This window comes from Gobio gobio (assembly GCF_949357685.1).
Source record: "Gobio gobio genome assembly, chromosome: 12".
NCBI lineage: Eukaryota > Metazoa > Chordata > Actinopteri > Cypriniformes > Gobionidae > Gobio > Gobio gobio.
The window spans coordinates 21,411,340-21,429,204 of NC_137105.1; the positions used below are offsets into that span (position 1 = coordinate 21,411,340).

General features: G+C 41.6%; 1 protein-coding gene across 2 annotated transcripts in view; it reads left to right on the forward strand.

The window, feature by feature from the left end:
- Positions 1–17,865, forward strand: part of ryr3 (ryanodine receptor 3) — a 182,059-nt gene that overhangs the window by 54,277 nt on the left and 109,917 nt on the right. For both annotated transcript variants that reach the window (XM_079831521.1, XM_079831520.1), the window contains exons 27-38: positions 1,533–1,738; positions 2,011–2,185; positions 2,361–2,569; positions 2,659–2,886; positions 2,972–3,132; positions 3,216–3,375; positions 7,168–7,254; positions 7,338–7,564; positions 7,729–8,548; positions 9,381–9,581; positions 10,343–10,445; positions 10,886–11,020. In XM_079831521.1, the coding sequence (XP_079687647.1) occupies positions 1,533–1,738; positions 2,011–2,185; positions 2,361–2,569; positions 2,659–2,886; positions 2,972–3,132; positions 3,216–3,375; positions 7,168–7,254; positions 7,338–7,564; positions 7,729–8,548; positions 9,381–9,581; positions 10,343–10,445; positions 10,886–11,020 (2,712 nt within the window). The remainder of the gene's footprint in view (positions 1–1,532; positions 1,739–2,010; positions 2,186–2,360; positions 2,570–2,658; positions 2,887–2,971; positions 3,133–3,215; positions 3,376–7,167; positions 7,255–7,337; positions 7,565–7,728; positions 8,549–9,380; positions 9,582–10,342; positions 10,446–10,885; positions 11,021–17,865) is intronic.

Genomic DNA, 17,865 nt, shown 5'->3' on the forward strand with positions numbered 1-17,865 from the left:
AATACCCATACCAGTGATGCGCGGGTTGATCCAAAATGAGCGGGTGTCCGCGGCCACCCGCGGTTACCCGCGGTTACGAGTCATCCAAAAATATTTTTAATGATATTCGGGTCACGGTCGGTCGGATCGTCAATAAATCCTTATTTACCTTTTGAATGTTGTGCGTTATTAACTTTTGAATAAATGCTGACGCGGGACAAAATGCCCGATTTCCCAAAACGTTGAACTGAGCAATGCCATTGTACCATTTTAATAGGCTACTTTTAAACGCATTTAAAGTCAGTTTTATGTATTTTCTGAGAGGGGGCGGGATTTTTGTTGGGAAAGTCGGGGGAGAGACGCACACTTCGATTAGACTGGATAAACACATGCAGCATCTTAATTGTTAAGAAAATTAAACGAAATAAATGAATAAATCAAGCCTGTATTACATAACACTAGGCTATATCATACAGCATTCAGAAAAATAACAGTTTGCGCTCCTAAGGGCTTTCACACTTTTCCAAATGTGGGCTGATGAATTATTCAAGCCGGGTCGAAACATAAACATCGCGTTCATCAATAATATGCATCTGGAGCTGAAATGGAAAATGATGGGCCGCCTCAAGAACTTCCTGCTCTCGCTGCTGCACCTCTGAGCGCACCACGCCAGGGCCTGAAACATTTTCTCAATGGCCCAATGAGCTACGATGAGCATTTACTACTTTTAAAAAATGCGGGTCAGGAAGCGGGTCGGGTACAATATTTTCTTCTTTTTTTTTTGCGGTCCGAGTTGCGGGCGGGTTAGTTGAAAACGTCGGTCGGGTGCGGGTTGTTTATACATTGACCCGCGCATCACTGACCCATACTGCACTGTGAGAGTTGTGCGGCAAATGAATTCCCGCATCTGACCAGAAGATGGCGCCAGCACCGGAATCATCCATCCATCCAAACCTCTGGTCCAATGTGGCTACAGTGTAATATCCCAGTTTAATTGATTATTAAATTGTTTAATTAAGGTTTATACATAGTTTCCATGACAGAGTTCAAGATAAATATTTTCTTCTTACTAATGGAGCTGTCAGTTTGCTAAGTTTCAAGTGATTATTAAACAGCAAGCACAAACGATGCAAAAGCGGCAGCCCAAATTCCAAATTCTTTCACTTGTTTCATTCACTCCTTAAAGTGGACTATATTAGTGAAGTAATGTAGGGAATAGTGAATGAGGGTGGAGGTGGCGATTTCAAACACAGCCAAAGTAAACAACAACTAAACACAGGAAGTGAACACTGGGCACAATGGAAACTCCACTTCAAAATAAAAGTCATCAAACACAAGAAAGGGAAACCGAGACAGGAATTGTAACACACTTTCTTCGCATTACTCTGACATACCAAGCCTGCAGCCATACATGAGACAATTCCTTTTAGTTTACTCAGTTTTCAGGGGGAATGAAGCATATTTTCAATTTGCTGTAAGAATTGTAAAAAACTGTATGTATTACTGTTTTACTTTCCCTTTCCTAAAGTTTCAAATATTTTTTCATTCTTTAGCTGCTCACCATGGAGATAAGGAGGGCATTGAATCCATCCGTCTCTTCCGTGTGGAGAAGACCTATGCTGTGAAAACAGGGAAGTGGTATTTTGAGTTTGAGGCGCTCACTGGAGGTGACATGTGTGTGGGATGGGCACGGCCTGGATGCAGACCTGATAAGGAACTGGGACTAGATGACCAATCCTTCATCTTTGATGGCTACAGGGTGATTATCTTATACTGTCTCATTGGTCTGTTATCAGTTTTATTTTTGATATATAGTGGTGCAATATATTGAGGACATACAGTGAAGTCAAAAGGATTTTCAGTGTGGACTGTAAACCAATTAAAAATGTGCTGAACAAAACAGAAGTATGAATCTACATACAATAAAATCTTCCATCGATCATAAAATAAACGAATAATGTTTGCTAATATATTAGTTAATAATGATACATGATTTTATTGGTTTTGATCTAATCCAAAAAATGCTCCCAGGGCCGCCGGGTGCATATGGGCAGTCATTTCTTTGGGAGGACGTGGCATAAAGGAGATGTGGTGGGCTGCATGATCAACATGGAGGACAAATCCATGATATTCACCCTGAATGGCGAGATCTTAATCACCAACAATGGCTCTGAGCTCTGCTTTGCTGACTTTGAAACTGAAGATGGTAAACATATAATAATCTTCATAAAAACAAGACCTGTAATTATATATTATATTACTTAAAAAGTTGCATGGTCAAAATAAAAGTAAGGGAGCATGGCATTCATTTAAGTGACTGGGCATCGGTTTTCAGCCCACCTTTGAAAATGTTGATACAAACTGACCTTTGTCACCCCTAGGGTTCATCCCAGTGTGCAGCCTGGGTCTTTCCCAAATTGGTCGCATGAACTTGGGGAAAGACGCTAGTACTTTTAAGTACTACACTATGTGCGGCCTTCAAGAGGGCTTTGAACCCTTTGCTGTCAACATGAATCGAGAGGTCACCATGTGGTTCAGCAAACGCCTGCCTACATTTGTTAATGTGCCAGAGGAACACCCCCATATCGAGGTATAGTTAGATGTTGAACTTGTGGATTATATCCTAGGACTTGAAAAATACTGGGATGGGTTCTTTAATTGGCATCCCTTTGTGTTTAGGTTACTAGAATAGATGGGACTGTGGACACACCTCCATGTCTAAAGGTGACACACAAGACATTTGGCACCCAGACCAGCAATGACGACATGGTCTGTTGTCGTCTGAGCATGCCTGTTGAGTTTCACTCTGGCCCTCGGAAGATCACTGATATCAATGAGGTGATCGCTGAGGGCCAAAAAGCCAAGAAGGAAGATGGAGGCAAGATTGATTATGGCAGCATTACAAAGGTACCTTAACACTAATTCATTACATTTGAAAATAATAAAATAACCTTATTATTTGACTTTTGATGTAAATGTACTTGTGCTTTAGTACTTCTACTCTGTGAGAGTGTTTGCCGGACAAGATCCATCATCGGTTTGGGTGGGCTGGGTAACACCAGACTACCATTACTACAGCAAACAGTTCAGCCTCAACACAGTTCGCACCGTCACAGTAACACTGGGAGACGAGCGGGGACGTGTTCATGAGAGGTCAGTGCAAAAGACTAGTTCTCATTAGGAATTTCTCTTGATTGTTCCTCATTGTTGTCTTTTTGTCATCTCTCTTAATTCAGTGTGAGGAGAAGTAACTGTTACATGGTCTGTGCTGGCGACATTGGCAGCAGCTCCACAGGCCGTAGTAACACTGATTTGGAGATTGGCTGCTCCATAGATCTAGCCTTAGGCTTGGTCTCATTCACTGCCAATGGCAGAGAGCTGCCTACTGCATACCAGGTAATTTCAACTTCTAACCTTTAAAGGGGTCATGAACTGCGTTTTTTTTTATTGTTTTATGATGTTTCCTGGGGTGCACTTATAATGTAAGAATGCTTTTTACATCTAAAATTGTCGTAATTTATAAATAAAATGCATTTTTCCTACCCTGATTTTAGCCTTCTGCTCTGAACGCTCTGTTTTAAGGGGCGTGTCCGTTGGGAAACTTCAGTGTAAACACCCACTGCTGTGATTGGCTAACGTCTTCGCATTTGAAATAGTATTACTCCCTCTTTTAGCTCGTTTTTACAATTACAGCTCTCATGGTTATCTAATAGTGAAAAGTGTTGCATTACATTTAGATCTATGGCATTATATTTAGATCTATGGCTTTATATTAAGATTGTGGCATGAAAGGTTGCAGTGATGATCATTTTAGCCGATCACACACATGCTGAGCGCATGAAAGCAGCGATCTCGTCATTGCAACTCAGGTTCTGTACACTAACGAAAGCTTTCATCTTCACTAACTGTGCAAACGTGATTGGTTGAATAAAACAGGAGTCACTGATAAACGCGTCACTGATAAACTCTTCTGTTTGATTGACAGGTTCAGCGCGTGCTGCTCAAACGATTGCAAAGGGAGCTTTCTTTGATCGCTTTCTTTGTAGAATTTAATCACTGTTAAATAACAGATTTTTTTCATCCTACTGAGAGAAACAACGCAAGTTGATGTTTAGTCACTGGTCTGATTTACTGACACACAGACAAAGAACATCTGACTACATGAATCATTACATTTCAGATCAGGCATTAGAATGAACACAGTTACTTACATGTTGCATTACTGTTGAACCCTGTCACTGCACAATATTTTGTAATCCTCAACGCCATGTTTAGTGCTTTGTAGCTCGAAGGTTTAACATTAGGCCTATGTTACATGCGCGAATCGGTGGGCGGGGCTAAACAGGCAGTGATGAAGTAGGCGTTGATATTCTTCCCTCCCTTTGACGTCATAGATCCCCACTTTGAAAAACACTTTTAAAATCGTTTGCTGGGCCTGGTGTCTATAAAAGCTATAAATAACAAGGAAGTTTTCAGCTCTGAAACTTACAGGATATTCTTATATTACCATGACCTTTTATATATCAAAAGTTCAAGGGAAAGTTGATTTCTCAATTCATCACCTTTAACAAAATAGGACACAAGGACCTAAATAACAATCAGAGCTTAGTCCATTAATGCAATATCATAATGCAAAGTTCGCTACAAGAGTAAATAATTCAATAATTTAATTTAAAAAATGTTGCACCAAATTGCATATTTTTGCTCAGTTTGGGCTCAAAATTGAGGTGTTTTATTTCCTCCTCGATAATACTAATTGTATAAGCTCTCTATTATACTATATGGGACATAAAAGCCTGATGTATCAAATATAATACTCAACGCAAACTTTTTCCCTGAACCTTTTGTTTAAAAGTTCAATAAACTGTTCCATTTAAAAAAGAAATAGATTTTTCTGACTATTTCATATGTCAGACTTTGCAGGGTTAAGCATTTGCAAAGTCGGTTGGGTTGAAAGTGAGACTTTCCAGAGAGCCAGTAAAAGCTATCGCAATATAACATTAATGAAGCACTGTGCTCAATCTAGTTTTAGCTTGCCTCCGGCTCTGATTTTGAATCACTCACAATAGCAATTATTTAAAGGCTGTATCATGTCTGAGCAGAATGGAAGGGATAGTTCACCCAAAAATAAAAATTAGCCCATGATTTACTCACCCTCAAGTCATGCTAGGTGTATATGACATTCTTCCTTAAGACGAATACAATCAGAGTTATATTAAAAAAGTCCTGGCTAATCTAAGCATTATAATGGCATTGACTTGATTGGTTGTTTTTGAAGTCCATAAAAGTGTATCTATCCAACGGCTCCACACAGCTCCAGGTGGTTAATAAAGGCCTTCTGAAGCGTTTGTGTAAGAAAAATATCCATATTTAAAACTTTATAGACTAAAATAACTAGCTTTCAGCAGTACGCAAGTCGACTTACGACTTACGTCAACTTACCAAGTAGTGTGCAACAGTGGCGCCTGCAGCTGTACGGCTGTACGCACTGTGGGTACCATGAGAGGGTGCTAATTAATGCCTTTTTTTTTTTTTTTTTTACAAATTTTTTTAATTGTATTATTCATCTATTTGTGTACACTCCTTGTATATTGAGAAAGCAAGAGAGAATAAGAATAAATAAAGGTGTGTGTTTGTGTGTTGTAAAGTCAAATGTGTGTATGTGCGTGCATGGGTGAGGGAAAAGAAATCTGATTAGCTATTTTTTTTCCACACACAAAAAATGACATTACAGATAGTTCATGTAAAATCAGGCTCAAAATGAGTAAACACTCTCTAAAACAGCTTAACTTGATTGAAACATTTGCAACAATTCCTAAAACTATTGAGTAGGGATGGAAAAACTAAGCCTCTTAAATCTTTGTAGCTTTTCTCAGATTTTTCGGGAAAAGATTTGAAGCATCAAGATTATGACAGTGAAAACAGTGCCATCTTGTGGCAGGTCAAGCGAACGCTCCACTCGCGGTAAAGGCCTGTACACACCGGGACGAATATCGCGCGCGCTTATCACCAGCGTTTTTCGTGACGTTTTTTGGCGCGTCTTGAGTGTTCACACCCAAGCGATTTTCACTGGCGATGCGCAGAGTGAACGTGCACATTCAGTAGATAGCGCTACTGGTGGTGCTGCGGCACTTTACGCTTCTGACACTCGCTTGTCACACAGAAGAAGAACAGAGACAGTATTGACGTGCTTGCCAAAACCACAGATATATTATGTCTAACCAAGACCATTCACACACTTTTTGCTAACTGGCAGGCAGCATTATCAGCTCATTTTCTTCTTTGTCTACTTACTACTTCTTCTTCATATCAATGTGTGTTCGGCAAGACCGTTTTGTGCTTGAGCGCCACCAAGTCGTGTTTTACTGTCACTTCAGTAGCTCCAGGTCGACCAAGATCTCATTGGTTCAGTTTTTAACGCTCCGCGTCAAAATAAAAAAACGAACCCGAGGCGTTTTACGCATCGGTGTGCACACTCACATTGGCGCCCTTTGTTTAGTCACGAGGTGTTAAACGTCGGCGATAAACACGCACGAAAATCGTCCCGGTGTGAACAGGCCTTAAAACGACGCTCCGACATGAAATTTCTCTGACTGTACTATAGGAGGCGCCGCCGCGATCATTTGCATTACACGTGAACTGGAGCGTCTCATAAATGAACCGAAACTCAGCGCATAGGCTATGTAATGACACAGAAAACACCAGATTAGGCTATTAATAAACAATTAAAAATGTCTCCTTGCTATTTTTGACACATTCATAATAGGCTTATTATTTTTGCTGGTTCTTTGTGGCAAGCTTTGTGTGTGCGTGAGTGCGGAATAGGCTAATTTATTACGTAAACACTCATTATGGTTTAGAATTCTCTCCAGTATATATTTAAGTAAATAAATTATTATAAATGTGTGCTTAGTCAACTAATGGCTTAAATGAACAAATACTAGTTGACTAGGAAAAACTTTAGTCTGGGGCAGCCCTACTTATTTCACATCTTTTGAACCAGCATCACAAACATCATTCTGGGTTGAGTGAGCGGCCCTGAAGCGGCCCTCTGCTGCTTTTTTTAAGTTCTGTGCGTACCCTCAGCTAAAATCCTGCAGGCGCCCCTGGTGTGCAACACTTTCTTTTCCAAGCTAGAGCAAGTAAACTATAATCATAGTGGACTTCATATGCTTTCTGCCTTCTTAGGTTGAGCCTAACACTAAGCTCTTCCCTGCTGTGTTTGTTCAACCCACGAGTCCCAACCTCTTCCAGTTTGAGTTTCCAAAAATCCCAGTAAGTCTATTCTAGTAATGTATTTAAGTTTGTCTATTTCACATATTTGTAATTCACTGACATCTGCATCAATCATCACACAGGATGCAATGCCCCTGTCTTCAGCCATCTTTAAGAGTTTACAAAGAAACCCGGAGCCCCAGTGTCCTCCTCGGCTGGATGTCCAGACAATTGTCTCCGTGCTGTGGAGCAGAATGCCCAACACCTTCCTGACGGTGGAGACTGCCCGTGTGAGTGAGCGCCATGGCTGGGTGGTGCAGTGTCTGGAACCCCTGCAGATGATGGCCGTGCATATCCCAGAGGAGAACAGGTGATGCATTACTCATACACTCAGTTTTACACTTTGGCAACTTTGTGATCCTGGGAATGTGACCTTTCTTTGAAATAAAACCCCTTAAGTGCTCATTTGGCTCCTTACTCAAATTCCAACTGAGTTGGATGATCTTAAACTACTTCCTGTTTCCCCCACTGTAGGTGTATCGACATCATGGAGCTGTCGGAAAATGAAGATCTAAGGCAGTTCCACTACCACACTTTAAAGCTTTTTTGCGCCCTTTGCGCCCTGGGCAACACTCGCGTAGCTCACGCCCTCTGTAGCCATCTCGACCAATCGCAGCTACTGTACACAATTGATAACCAATACCTGACTGGTCAGCTACGTGAAGGCTTTTATGATGTCCTTATCAGCATTCACCTGGACACAGGCAAAGAGGCCCATCTGATGATGAACAACGAGTTTATAATCCCAGTGACGGACGAGACAAGGAGCATCCGCCTCTTCCCAGATGACTCAAAGAAGCACTCTCTTCCTGGAGTGGGCTTGAGCACCTCACTTACCACTCGCCTCCACTTTTCCCCTGCGTGTTTCATTACCACCAAACGTGATCAGCCTCTCTTCAGCCCCCAGATCCCTCTGGGTACCCTGAAGGAGAAAGCTATCAGTATGCTGACGGAAGCTGTGCACGGCGGAGGAACCCACATTCGAGATCCTGTGGGCGGAAGCGTTGAGTATCAGTTTGTTCCGATTCTTAAGTTGATTGGCACACTGCTGATAATGGGGGCGTTGACCAGCGAGGAGGTGAGAATCATCCTGCTCCTCATCGACCCCAGTGTGTTTGGGGATGGTAAGGAGGAAGAGGAACAGACAGCAGTTGCCGAACATGGAGGCGAGAAAGAGGAGGCCACCAGTAATGAAGAGAAGGCTGTGGAGGCGGGTGAGGAGGAGAGTAAAGAGGCCAAACAGCTTCCCAAAGGTCTTCTAGAGAAGAGCTTGCCCGAATCAGTGAAACGCCAGGTGAATGACTTGTCTTGTTCATGATGACCTGTCGTTTTCCATGCACATCATTTTCTGATTAAGGTCCATATTATGGTAAACCTTCATTCTGAAAAAGATGTTTACATGCTATTGGAATAAGCTTGCTCTTGATTTTGATTAAAACATTTTTTTTATAATTATTTAATAATTATTATTAAATAATTCAGACTAAATTTTCCTAACAGTATATAAAGTAAAAAAAATAATAATTATATTAATAAAAAAGTAAATCAAATCTTCTCAAAACAGTGCTGCTGTTTTGTTAACTAAAACAATTAAAAGTTATTTTCGATAATTAAAAAATAGAGCTGAAATAAAACAAAATATAAATATTAGATGCATTTTAAAAAATGCTGCTCCACAACTAGCTAAAATCAAACATTTTAAGTTGAAGAATTAAAATGACTAAAACCTAAAAATGACAAAAGCACATACAAAATTACTAAAAATGAAATGAAAACTGAAAATATAAAAATAAAAGCTAATTCAAAAAATTATTAAATATTATAAAAGTAAATGAATAATACTAGAATAACACTTCTCTAAAAGTGTTTCTTTAACTTTTGTCTGTATATAATATCACCCTGAATTATCAGGTTAATGCTTTACATTTCAAGTTTACTTGAATCTTGTGCATTTAAACAAGTAAAGTGAGTATGAATGAATATATGGTTGTAACTATAAAAGCTTTCTGTGGAAGTGAATATTTCGAACCGTTTTTAACCTTTTAACCTCAACTCTCTGTTACTCTTCTAAGATAAGTATAAGATATGCATTCAAATGAAGTGGGTTCTGTTTGTTTATTATGCAGATGTGTGAGCTACTGCACTATTTCTGTGACTGTGAGCTGAAGCAGCGCATTGAGGCTATCGTGGGCTTCTCGGATGACTTTGTGTCTAAGCTGCAGTACAATCAGAAGTTCCGCTACAACGAGTTGATGCTAGCCTTCAACATGTCAGCTGCTGTCACTGCCAAGAAGACTAGAGAGTTCCGCTCACCTCCTCAAGAGCAGGTAGGCCTTCATCTTAGACCCACATAGAGCCACATTCTTTATAAAGCTCAGAAGGTCCAAAGACCATTAATGACTCTTGAACACTTTAATGACAGTCTTCATCACATGCAGCATGTTTCGCTCATAATGTGTGTCACTTCCTTTGTGTATTCCAAATATACAGAATTTGTTGTTATTATACAAAACTAATGAAAAGCAGTCACACTTGGTTGTAGACCAAGGAATGTTCCTCCTGCTGTTGTATTGTTTCTTCTAATTGCTGAATGCAACTATGTTCTCTTGGATGGGAACTAGAAAACAAGCACCTTGGCATCAGAACAGATTTTTGGCTTTTATTTGATTTTGTAGAGCAAATAAACCAGTGCCAAGGTCTTGACTTTATTTTCTTTTGATTTGCGCTCCATTATGCTCAGAGCCACTGATTTAGGACTGCTTGGCAGAAATGTTCACTCTTTTTAAAATACACACCACATCTACTAACTGAGAAATCCCCCTGTACTTTAGCCTACGTCATAAGCTCATGTTGGAAATAAACTTGTCTGTCTCTGTAACCAGGGCAACAGAAATGTTTCTTACAGATACAGCTGATATCCATTAGAATGTTACATAACTTATGTGAAAGGTTAGGCTTGTGAAATCTATATTTCATGATTCATCATATTAAAAAAAGAAGACAGAAATGTATTTCATATTACTTCTCAGTCTTTGTTGTGGTGAAGTGATGCTTTTTCCCTGTAGCAGCATATAACTTTTCATTGCAGATAAACATGCTGTTGAACTTTAGCACTGGTGAAGATTGCACCTGCCCTGAGGAGCTTCAAGAGGAACTTCAAGGCTTCCATGATGACCTTCGTCTACATTGTGGTATGTGTTTATCCATTCTTTCCATTGTCTACCTCCATTTTTTTCACTGCATATTTATTTTTAAATAAGAGTGTTGAGAGGTCAAATCATTTTCAAATTCTACTTTATATGAGCTTGTGAGGTTTCCATTTTATTTCTACTTCCTTGAATTCAGGTTTAAATTACAATTCTACTACCTGTTCTACCACAATTCAAATTCAAGAATTAGAATTTTAATGACATTATTAATTCAACCCTAATGTTGTGAAATGCAAGTTGAAGTGCAAATAATTGGAAGATGCAGACAAAGTGAATGAATGCGGCATTTATATAGCACTTTACTATGTGTTAGTGTACACACAAAGCGATTTACAGTCATATCAGGGTGTCTCCCGTTAACCACCAGCAGTGTGCATCATCCAGTTGGTTGATAAAGTGTTCATCTTTGTTTATATATACAGGCATCCCCATGGAAGAGGAGGAGGTGGAGCAGGACACATCTCTTAAAGGCCGTCTGATGTCCCTGGTATACAAGATTAAAGGTCGTCCTCAAAAAACTGAGGATAAACCAACTGAGCAAGAGCAGGCTGCTCCTAGTAAGGCTCTTGTCAAAAACAAATTCTTCATACATAGTTTCTTACTGTTTTTATGCCCTTTATTTTGCTTAATGTGGTTGAAAAGACTGCCTCCTGATGGCCAGATCATTCTAAACCAATGCAAACATTTCTAATGAAAAAAAAAAAAAAAAACTCCGAAGGCAACTTAACAGTTTAACTTGTACAGAATGTGCTTAAAGCTTAGCTGGACTCTCAGAGAAGTACAGGGCCGGCCCTGACCAATTTGCTGCCCTAGGCAAGATTTTACTTGGTGCCCCTTGTATCAAGGTTTAGCACCACATGTTTTCATTTTAAGTTGCGGAAACACTGGTACTGTTTTATTTTTTTAATGCATTGATGTTTTTTAATTAGGGGCCAAGCACCGAAGGTGCGAAGGCACCTATTGAAACCGTTCCCGTTCTTATTATTATTATTAGGGGCCAAGCACCGAAGGTGCGAAGGCACCTATTGAAACCGTTCCCGTTCCTATTATTATTATTATTAGGGGCCAAGCACCAAAGGTGCGAAGGCACCTATTGAAACCGTTCCCGTCTTTTTTTCTTCCGCCATGGGAGTCTATGGCAGCCCATAGAACCGTATGGTAAAAAGTTGTGAAATTTGGCACACTAATAGAGGACGGTCTGGTATGTCACCATGGCAATTTTGGTGTCTCTATCTCATTCCCTCTAGCGCCACCACCTGTCCAAATGTGTACTCATGTTTATGCTAATAACTTTTGAACCGTATGGGCTAGAAACTAAATTCTTTTTTCCTCTAATTTCTGAGCTCGTGCCAATTTGGCTGCACCCTATGACGTCATTTTCCGTCTTGGATATTTCCCCGCCATTTTCAATTAACCGGAAGACCTACTTTTGCGAACTCGTCCTAGACGGTTCATCCGATTTGCACGAAAATTGAACCAGATCATCTTCAGACAATATTGACAAAAAATCTTGCAAATCAAGTTGATTCGTCTAATCGTTTTTGATCAACGCGCGAACAAATTTTACATAACGTTTGCAAAAACACACTTAAGGCAATATCTCCGCAACGCTTTATCGTGTTCAAACCAAACTTGGTACATGTCATCATAAGCATGACTCGAGGCTACATGCAGCGTTTCGGCGCTGTGCCACCTACTGGTCTGGAGATACGAAAAATGGCTATTTTAGCTTTTCTTTGCTGAACCGTTTGTCCAAATATCATAAAAGGGGCCTCGTTAGATTCGGGACGTCATGCCGAGTCGACGGATATCCAATTTTACCATATCGGCCATTTTGGCTGTCGGCCATCTTGAATTATGTGCTAAAATGCTGTATTTTATCAGCGCATGAACGGATTGTTGCAAAACTCGGTATGGGTCATCACCACGATACCCCAAAGTAGCCTGACAAGTTTCGAAACAGCGCCACCTAGTGGAGATTTTTTTTTAAAAATGCTCAGAACTTTGGGTGTGGTTGACTTATTTTCACGAGACTCATCTCCTTAGACTCCTGAATCGTTGCCGAGTCCAACGATACCACACTTGCCAGGTTTCGCCGTATGGTTTGTGCACCGTTGTAATTTAGCGCTTAAAACTTTTTTGCCGATATCTTCGAAACCGCTAGTCCGATCGAGACGAAACCAGCGTCAGAAGTTCGGAAACATAGGTCGTTAGGCACAGTCGCGAGCCCAAATGTCAAAATATTGATAGTAAGGGGTAGTAAAATCCAATCAAAGTCAGGTGTCAGGCTGAAATCCTATTGTAACTGCTCATTTTCCCATGATGCATCATTCTCCAGCTAAAACTGATCGGGCAGACCAAACCGTAAGTCGTAGAGACTTGAAACTTGCAGGGCTGGTAGTACTCACAAAGACTACTGACATCACCGAAGCACGCCCCGATCGGCCTGACGGGGGCGCTACAGCGATCAAAAGTACGAAACGGCGATCAAAAGTACGAAACGGCTCATAACTCCTCAACCGTAAGGCGTAGCCTCGAGTGCCTTATATCGCTGGAATCCTTGGCTCAAGGCGGACAAAATGCATGCCTCGGATTTGCTCGTCAGAGTGGGAAAAATTTCGGCTATTTGGGATTTTTTGCAAAACCTACTTTTGCGAACTAGTCCTAGGTTATTGGCCCGACCGGAACCAAACCAGCGCAGCGAGATTCTCTGGAGTCGGATTGTCAAAGGTTATTAAAAAAAAGTGGAAATTTGGGTTCACCGTCCCTAAGGGCTGCCAAAACGTTGGAAGGGGGAGGAGCCACTTCTACTAAATTGGCTATAACTCGTGAACGGAACGAGGTATTTTCACCAAACTCAGCACGCATATGTAAGAGCTCGTTCTGTGGCCGCATGAAAAAGGACGTGGCGATTGGCCACTTGGTGGCGCTATAACGGTTAAAAAGGGGTCACAATGATGTATTTCTATGGAAAATCCCATTAAATGCCTGAAAGCGGCCCTCTTCCTGCCTGATTTGCATACAGCTTCACAAAATCACGCGTGCGCATGCGTCACGTGACCCTAAAGAGGCTTGCAGACTTTTATGGCCGCCGTGGCGCTTTAACTGTTATAAAGGTGAAAAAAATGCTCTATATTATCCTATGCGAAATGACATTTAAATGACTAAAAATTGCCTGCTCTGCGCAGAACTTCACCAAATCGGCTGAGCATGTGCGCCGCATTATTGTAAAGACGCGTGCAAACTTTGACGGAGATCAGGCCATCAGTAGAGGCATACCAGTTTAAAAGGTAAAAAAAAACACCACTTTTCCATGATAAATGAGCTGAAAAGGCAAAATTTGACCTTTGACCTCTCCGATGCACATGTCACCAGGCTTGATAAAGTTTTTGCAACCAGCAGCTCAAAAATCAAGTGCTCAGACCCTATAGTCTTTTTTTTATAGGCCTTTTTAGACCCTTTTTATGCCCTTTTTATTAGGGGCCAAGCACCAAAGGTGCGAAGGCACCTATTGAAACCGTTCCCGTCTTTTTTTCTTCCGCCATGGGAGTCTATGGCAGCCCATAGAACCGTATGGTAAAAAGTTGTGAAATTTGGCACACTAATAGAGGACGGTCTGGTATGTCACCATGGCAATTTTGGTGTCTCTATCTCATTCCCTCTAGCGCCACCACCTGTCCAAATGTGTACTCATGTTTATGCTAATAACTTTTGAACCGTATGGGCTAGAAACTAAATTCTTTTTTCCTCTAATTTCTGAGCTCGTGCCAATTCGGCTGCACCCTATGACGTCATTTTCCGTCTTGGATATTTCCCCGCCATTTTCAATTAACCGGAAGACCTACTTTTGCGAACTCGTCCTAGACGGTTCATCCGATTTGCACGAAAATTGAACCAGATCATCTTCAGACAATATTGACAAAAAATCTTGCAAATCAAGTTGATTCGTCTAATCGTTTTTGATCAACGCGCGAACAAATTTTACATAACGTTTGCAAAAACACACTTAAGGCAATATCTCCGCAACGCTTTATCGTGTTCAAACCAAACTTGGTACATGTCATCATAAGCATGACTCGAGGCTACATGCAGCGTTTCGGCGCTGTGCCACCTACTGGTCTGGAGATACGAAAAATGGCTATTTTAGCTTTTCTTTGCTGAACCGTTTGTCCAAATATCATAAAAGGGGCCTCGTTAGATTCGGGACGTCATGCCGAGTCGACGGATATCCAATTTTACCATATCGGCCATTTTGGCTGTCGGCCATCTTGAATTATGTGCTAAAATGCTGTATTTTATCAGCGCATGAACGGATTGTTGCAAAACTCGGTATGGGTCATCACCACGATACCCCAAAGTAGCCTGACAAGTTTCGAAACAGCGCCACCTAGTGGAGATTTTTTTTTAAAAATGCTCAGAACTTTGGGTGTGGTTGACTTATTTTCACGAGACTCATCTCCTTAGACTCCTGAATCGTTGCCGAGTCCAACGATACCACACTTGCCAGGTTTCGCCGTATGGTTTGTGCACCGTTGTAATTTAGCGCTTAAAACTTTTTTGCCGATATCTTCGAAACCGCTAGTCCGATCGAGACGAAACCAGCGTCAGAAGTTCGGAAACATAGGTCGTTAGGCACAGTCGCGAGCCCAAATGTCAAAATATTGATAGTAAGGGGTAGTAAAATCCAATCAAAGTCAGGTGTCAGGCTGAAATCCTATTGTAACTGCTCATTTTCCCATGATGCATCATTCTCCAGCTAAAACTGATCGGGCAGACCAAACCGTAAGTCGTAGAGACTTGAAACTTGCAGGGCTGGTAGTACTCACAACGACTACTGACGTCACCGAAGCACGCCCCGATCGGCCTTACGGGGGCGCTACAGCGATCAAAAGTACGAAACGGCGATCAAAAGTACGAAACGGCTCATAACTCCTCAACCGTAAGGCGTAGCCTCGAGTGCCTTATATCGCTGGAATCCTTGGCTCAAGGCGGACAAAATGCATGCCTCGGATTTGCTCGTCAGAGTGGGAAAAATTTCGGCTATTTGGGATTTTTTGCAAAACCTACTTTTGCGAACTAGTCCTAGGTTATTGGCCCGACCGGAACCAAACCAGCGCAGCGAGATTCTCTGGAGTCGGATTGTCAAAGGTTATTAAAAAAAAGTGGAAATTTGGGTTCACCGTCCCTAAGGGCTGCCAAAACGTTGGAAGGGGGAGGAGCCACTTCTACTAAATTGGCTATAACTCGTGAACGGAACGAGGTATTTTCACCAAACTCAGCACGCATATGTAAGAGCTCGTTCTGTGGCCGCATGAAAAAGGACGTGGCGATTGGCCACTTGGTGGCGCTATAACGGTTAAAAAGGGGTCACAATGATGTATTTCTATGGAAAATCCCATTAAATGCCTGAAAGCGGCCCTCTTCCTGCCTGATTTGCATACAGCTTCACAAAATCACGCGTGCGCATGCGTCACGTGACCCTAAAGAGGCTTGCAGACTTTTATGGCCGCCGTGGCGCTTTAACTGTTATAAAGGTGAAAAAAATGCTCTATATTATCCTATGCGAAATGACATTTAAATGACTAAAAATTGCCTGCTCTGCGCAGAACTTCACCAAATCGGCTGAGCATGTGCGCCGCATTATTGTAAAGACGCGTGCAAACTTTGACGGAGATCAGGCCATCAGTAGAGGCATACCAGTTTAAAAGGTAAAAAAAAACACCACTTTTCCATGATAAATGAGCTGAAAAGGCAAAATTTGACCTTTGACCTCTCCGATGCACATGTCACCAGGCTTGATAAAGTTTTTGCAACCAGCAGCTCAAAAATCAAGTGCTCAGACCCTATAGTCTTTTTTTTATAGGCCTTTTTAGACCCTTTTTATGCCCTTTTTATTAGGGGCCAAGCACCAAAGGTGCGAAGGCACCTATTGAAACCGTTCCCGTCTTTTTTTCTTCCGCCATGGGAGTCTATGGCAGCCCATAGAACCGTATGGTAAAAAGTTGTGAAATTTGGCACACTAATAGAGGACGGTCTGGTATGTCACCATGGCAATTTTGGTGTCTCTATCTCATTCCCTCTAGCGCCACCACCTGTCCAAATGTGTACTCATGTTTATGCTAATAACTTTTGAACCGTATGGGCTAGAAACTAAATTCTTTTTTCCTCTAATTTCTGAGCTCGTGCCAATTTGGCTGCACCCTATGACGTCATTTTCCGTCTTGGATATTTCCCCGCCATTTTCAATTAACCGGAAGACCTACTTTTGCGAACTCGTCCTAGACGGTTCATCCGATTTGCACGAAAATTGAACCAGATCATCTTCAGACAATATTGACAAAAAATCTTGCAAATCAAGTTGATTCGTCTAATCGTTTTTGATCAACGCGCGAACAAATTTTACATAACGTTTGCAAAAACACACTTAAGGCAATATCTCCGCAACGCTTTATCGTGTTCAAACCAAACTTGGTACATGTCATCATAAGCATGACTCGAGGCTACATGCAGCGTTTCGGCGCTGTGCCACCTACTGGTCTGGAGATACGAAAAATGGCTATTTTAGCTTTTCTTTGCTGAACCGTTTGTCCAAATATCATAAAAGGGGCCTCGTTAGATTCGGGACGTCATGCCGAGTCGACGGATATCCAATTTTACCATATCGGCCATTTTGGCTGTCGGCCATCTTGAATTATGTGCTAAAATGCTGTATTTTATCAGCGCATGAACGGATTGTTGCAAAACTCGGTATGGGTCATCACCACGATACCCCAAAGTAGCCTGACAAGTTTCGAAACAGCGCCACCTAGTGGAGATTTTTTTTTAAAAATGCTCAGAACTTTGGGTGTGGTTGACTTATTTTCACGAGACTCATCTCCTTAGACTCCTGAATCGTTGCCGAGTCCAACGATACCACACTTGCCAGGTTTCGCCGTATGGTTTGTGCACCGTTGTAATTTAGCGCTTAAAACTTTTTTGCCGATATCTTCGAAACCGCTAGTCCGATCGAGACGAAACCAGCGTCAGAAGTTCGGAAACATAGGTCGTTAGGCACAGTCGCGAGCCCAAATGTCAAAATATTGATAGTAAGGGGTAGTAAAATCCAATCAAAGTCAGGTGTCAGGCTGAAATCCTATTGTAACTGCTCATTTTCCCATGATGCATCATTCTCCAGCTAAAACTGATCGGGCAGACCAAACCGTAAGTCGTAGAGACTTGAAACTTGCAGGGCTGGTAGTACTCACAAAGACTACTGACGTCACCGAAGCACGCCCCGATCGGCCTGACGGGGGCGCTACAGCGATCAAAAGTACGAAACGGCGATCAAAAGTACGAAACGGCTCATAACTCCTCAACCGTAAGGCGTAGCCTCGAGTGCCTTATATCGCTGGAATCCTTGGCT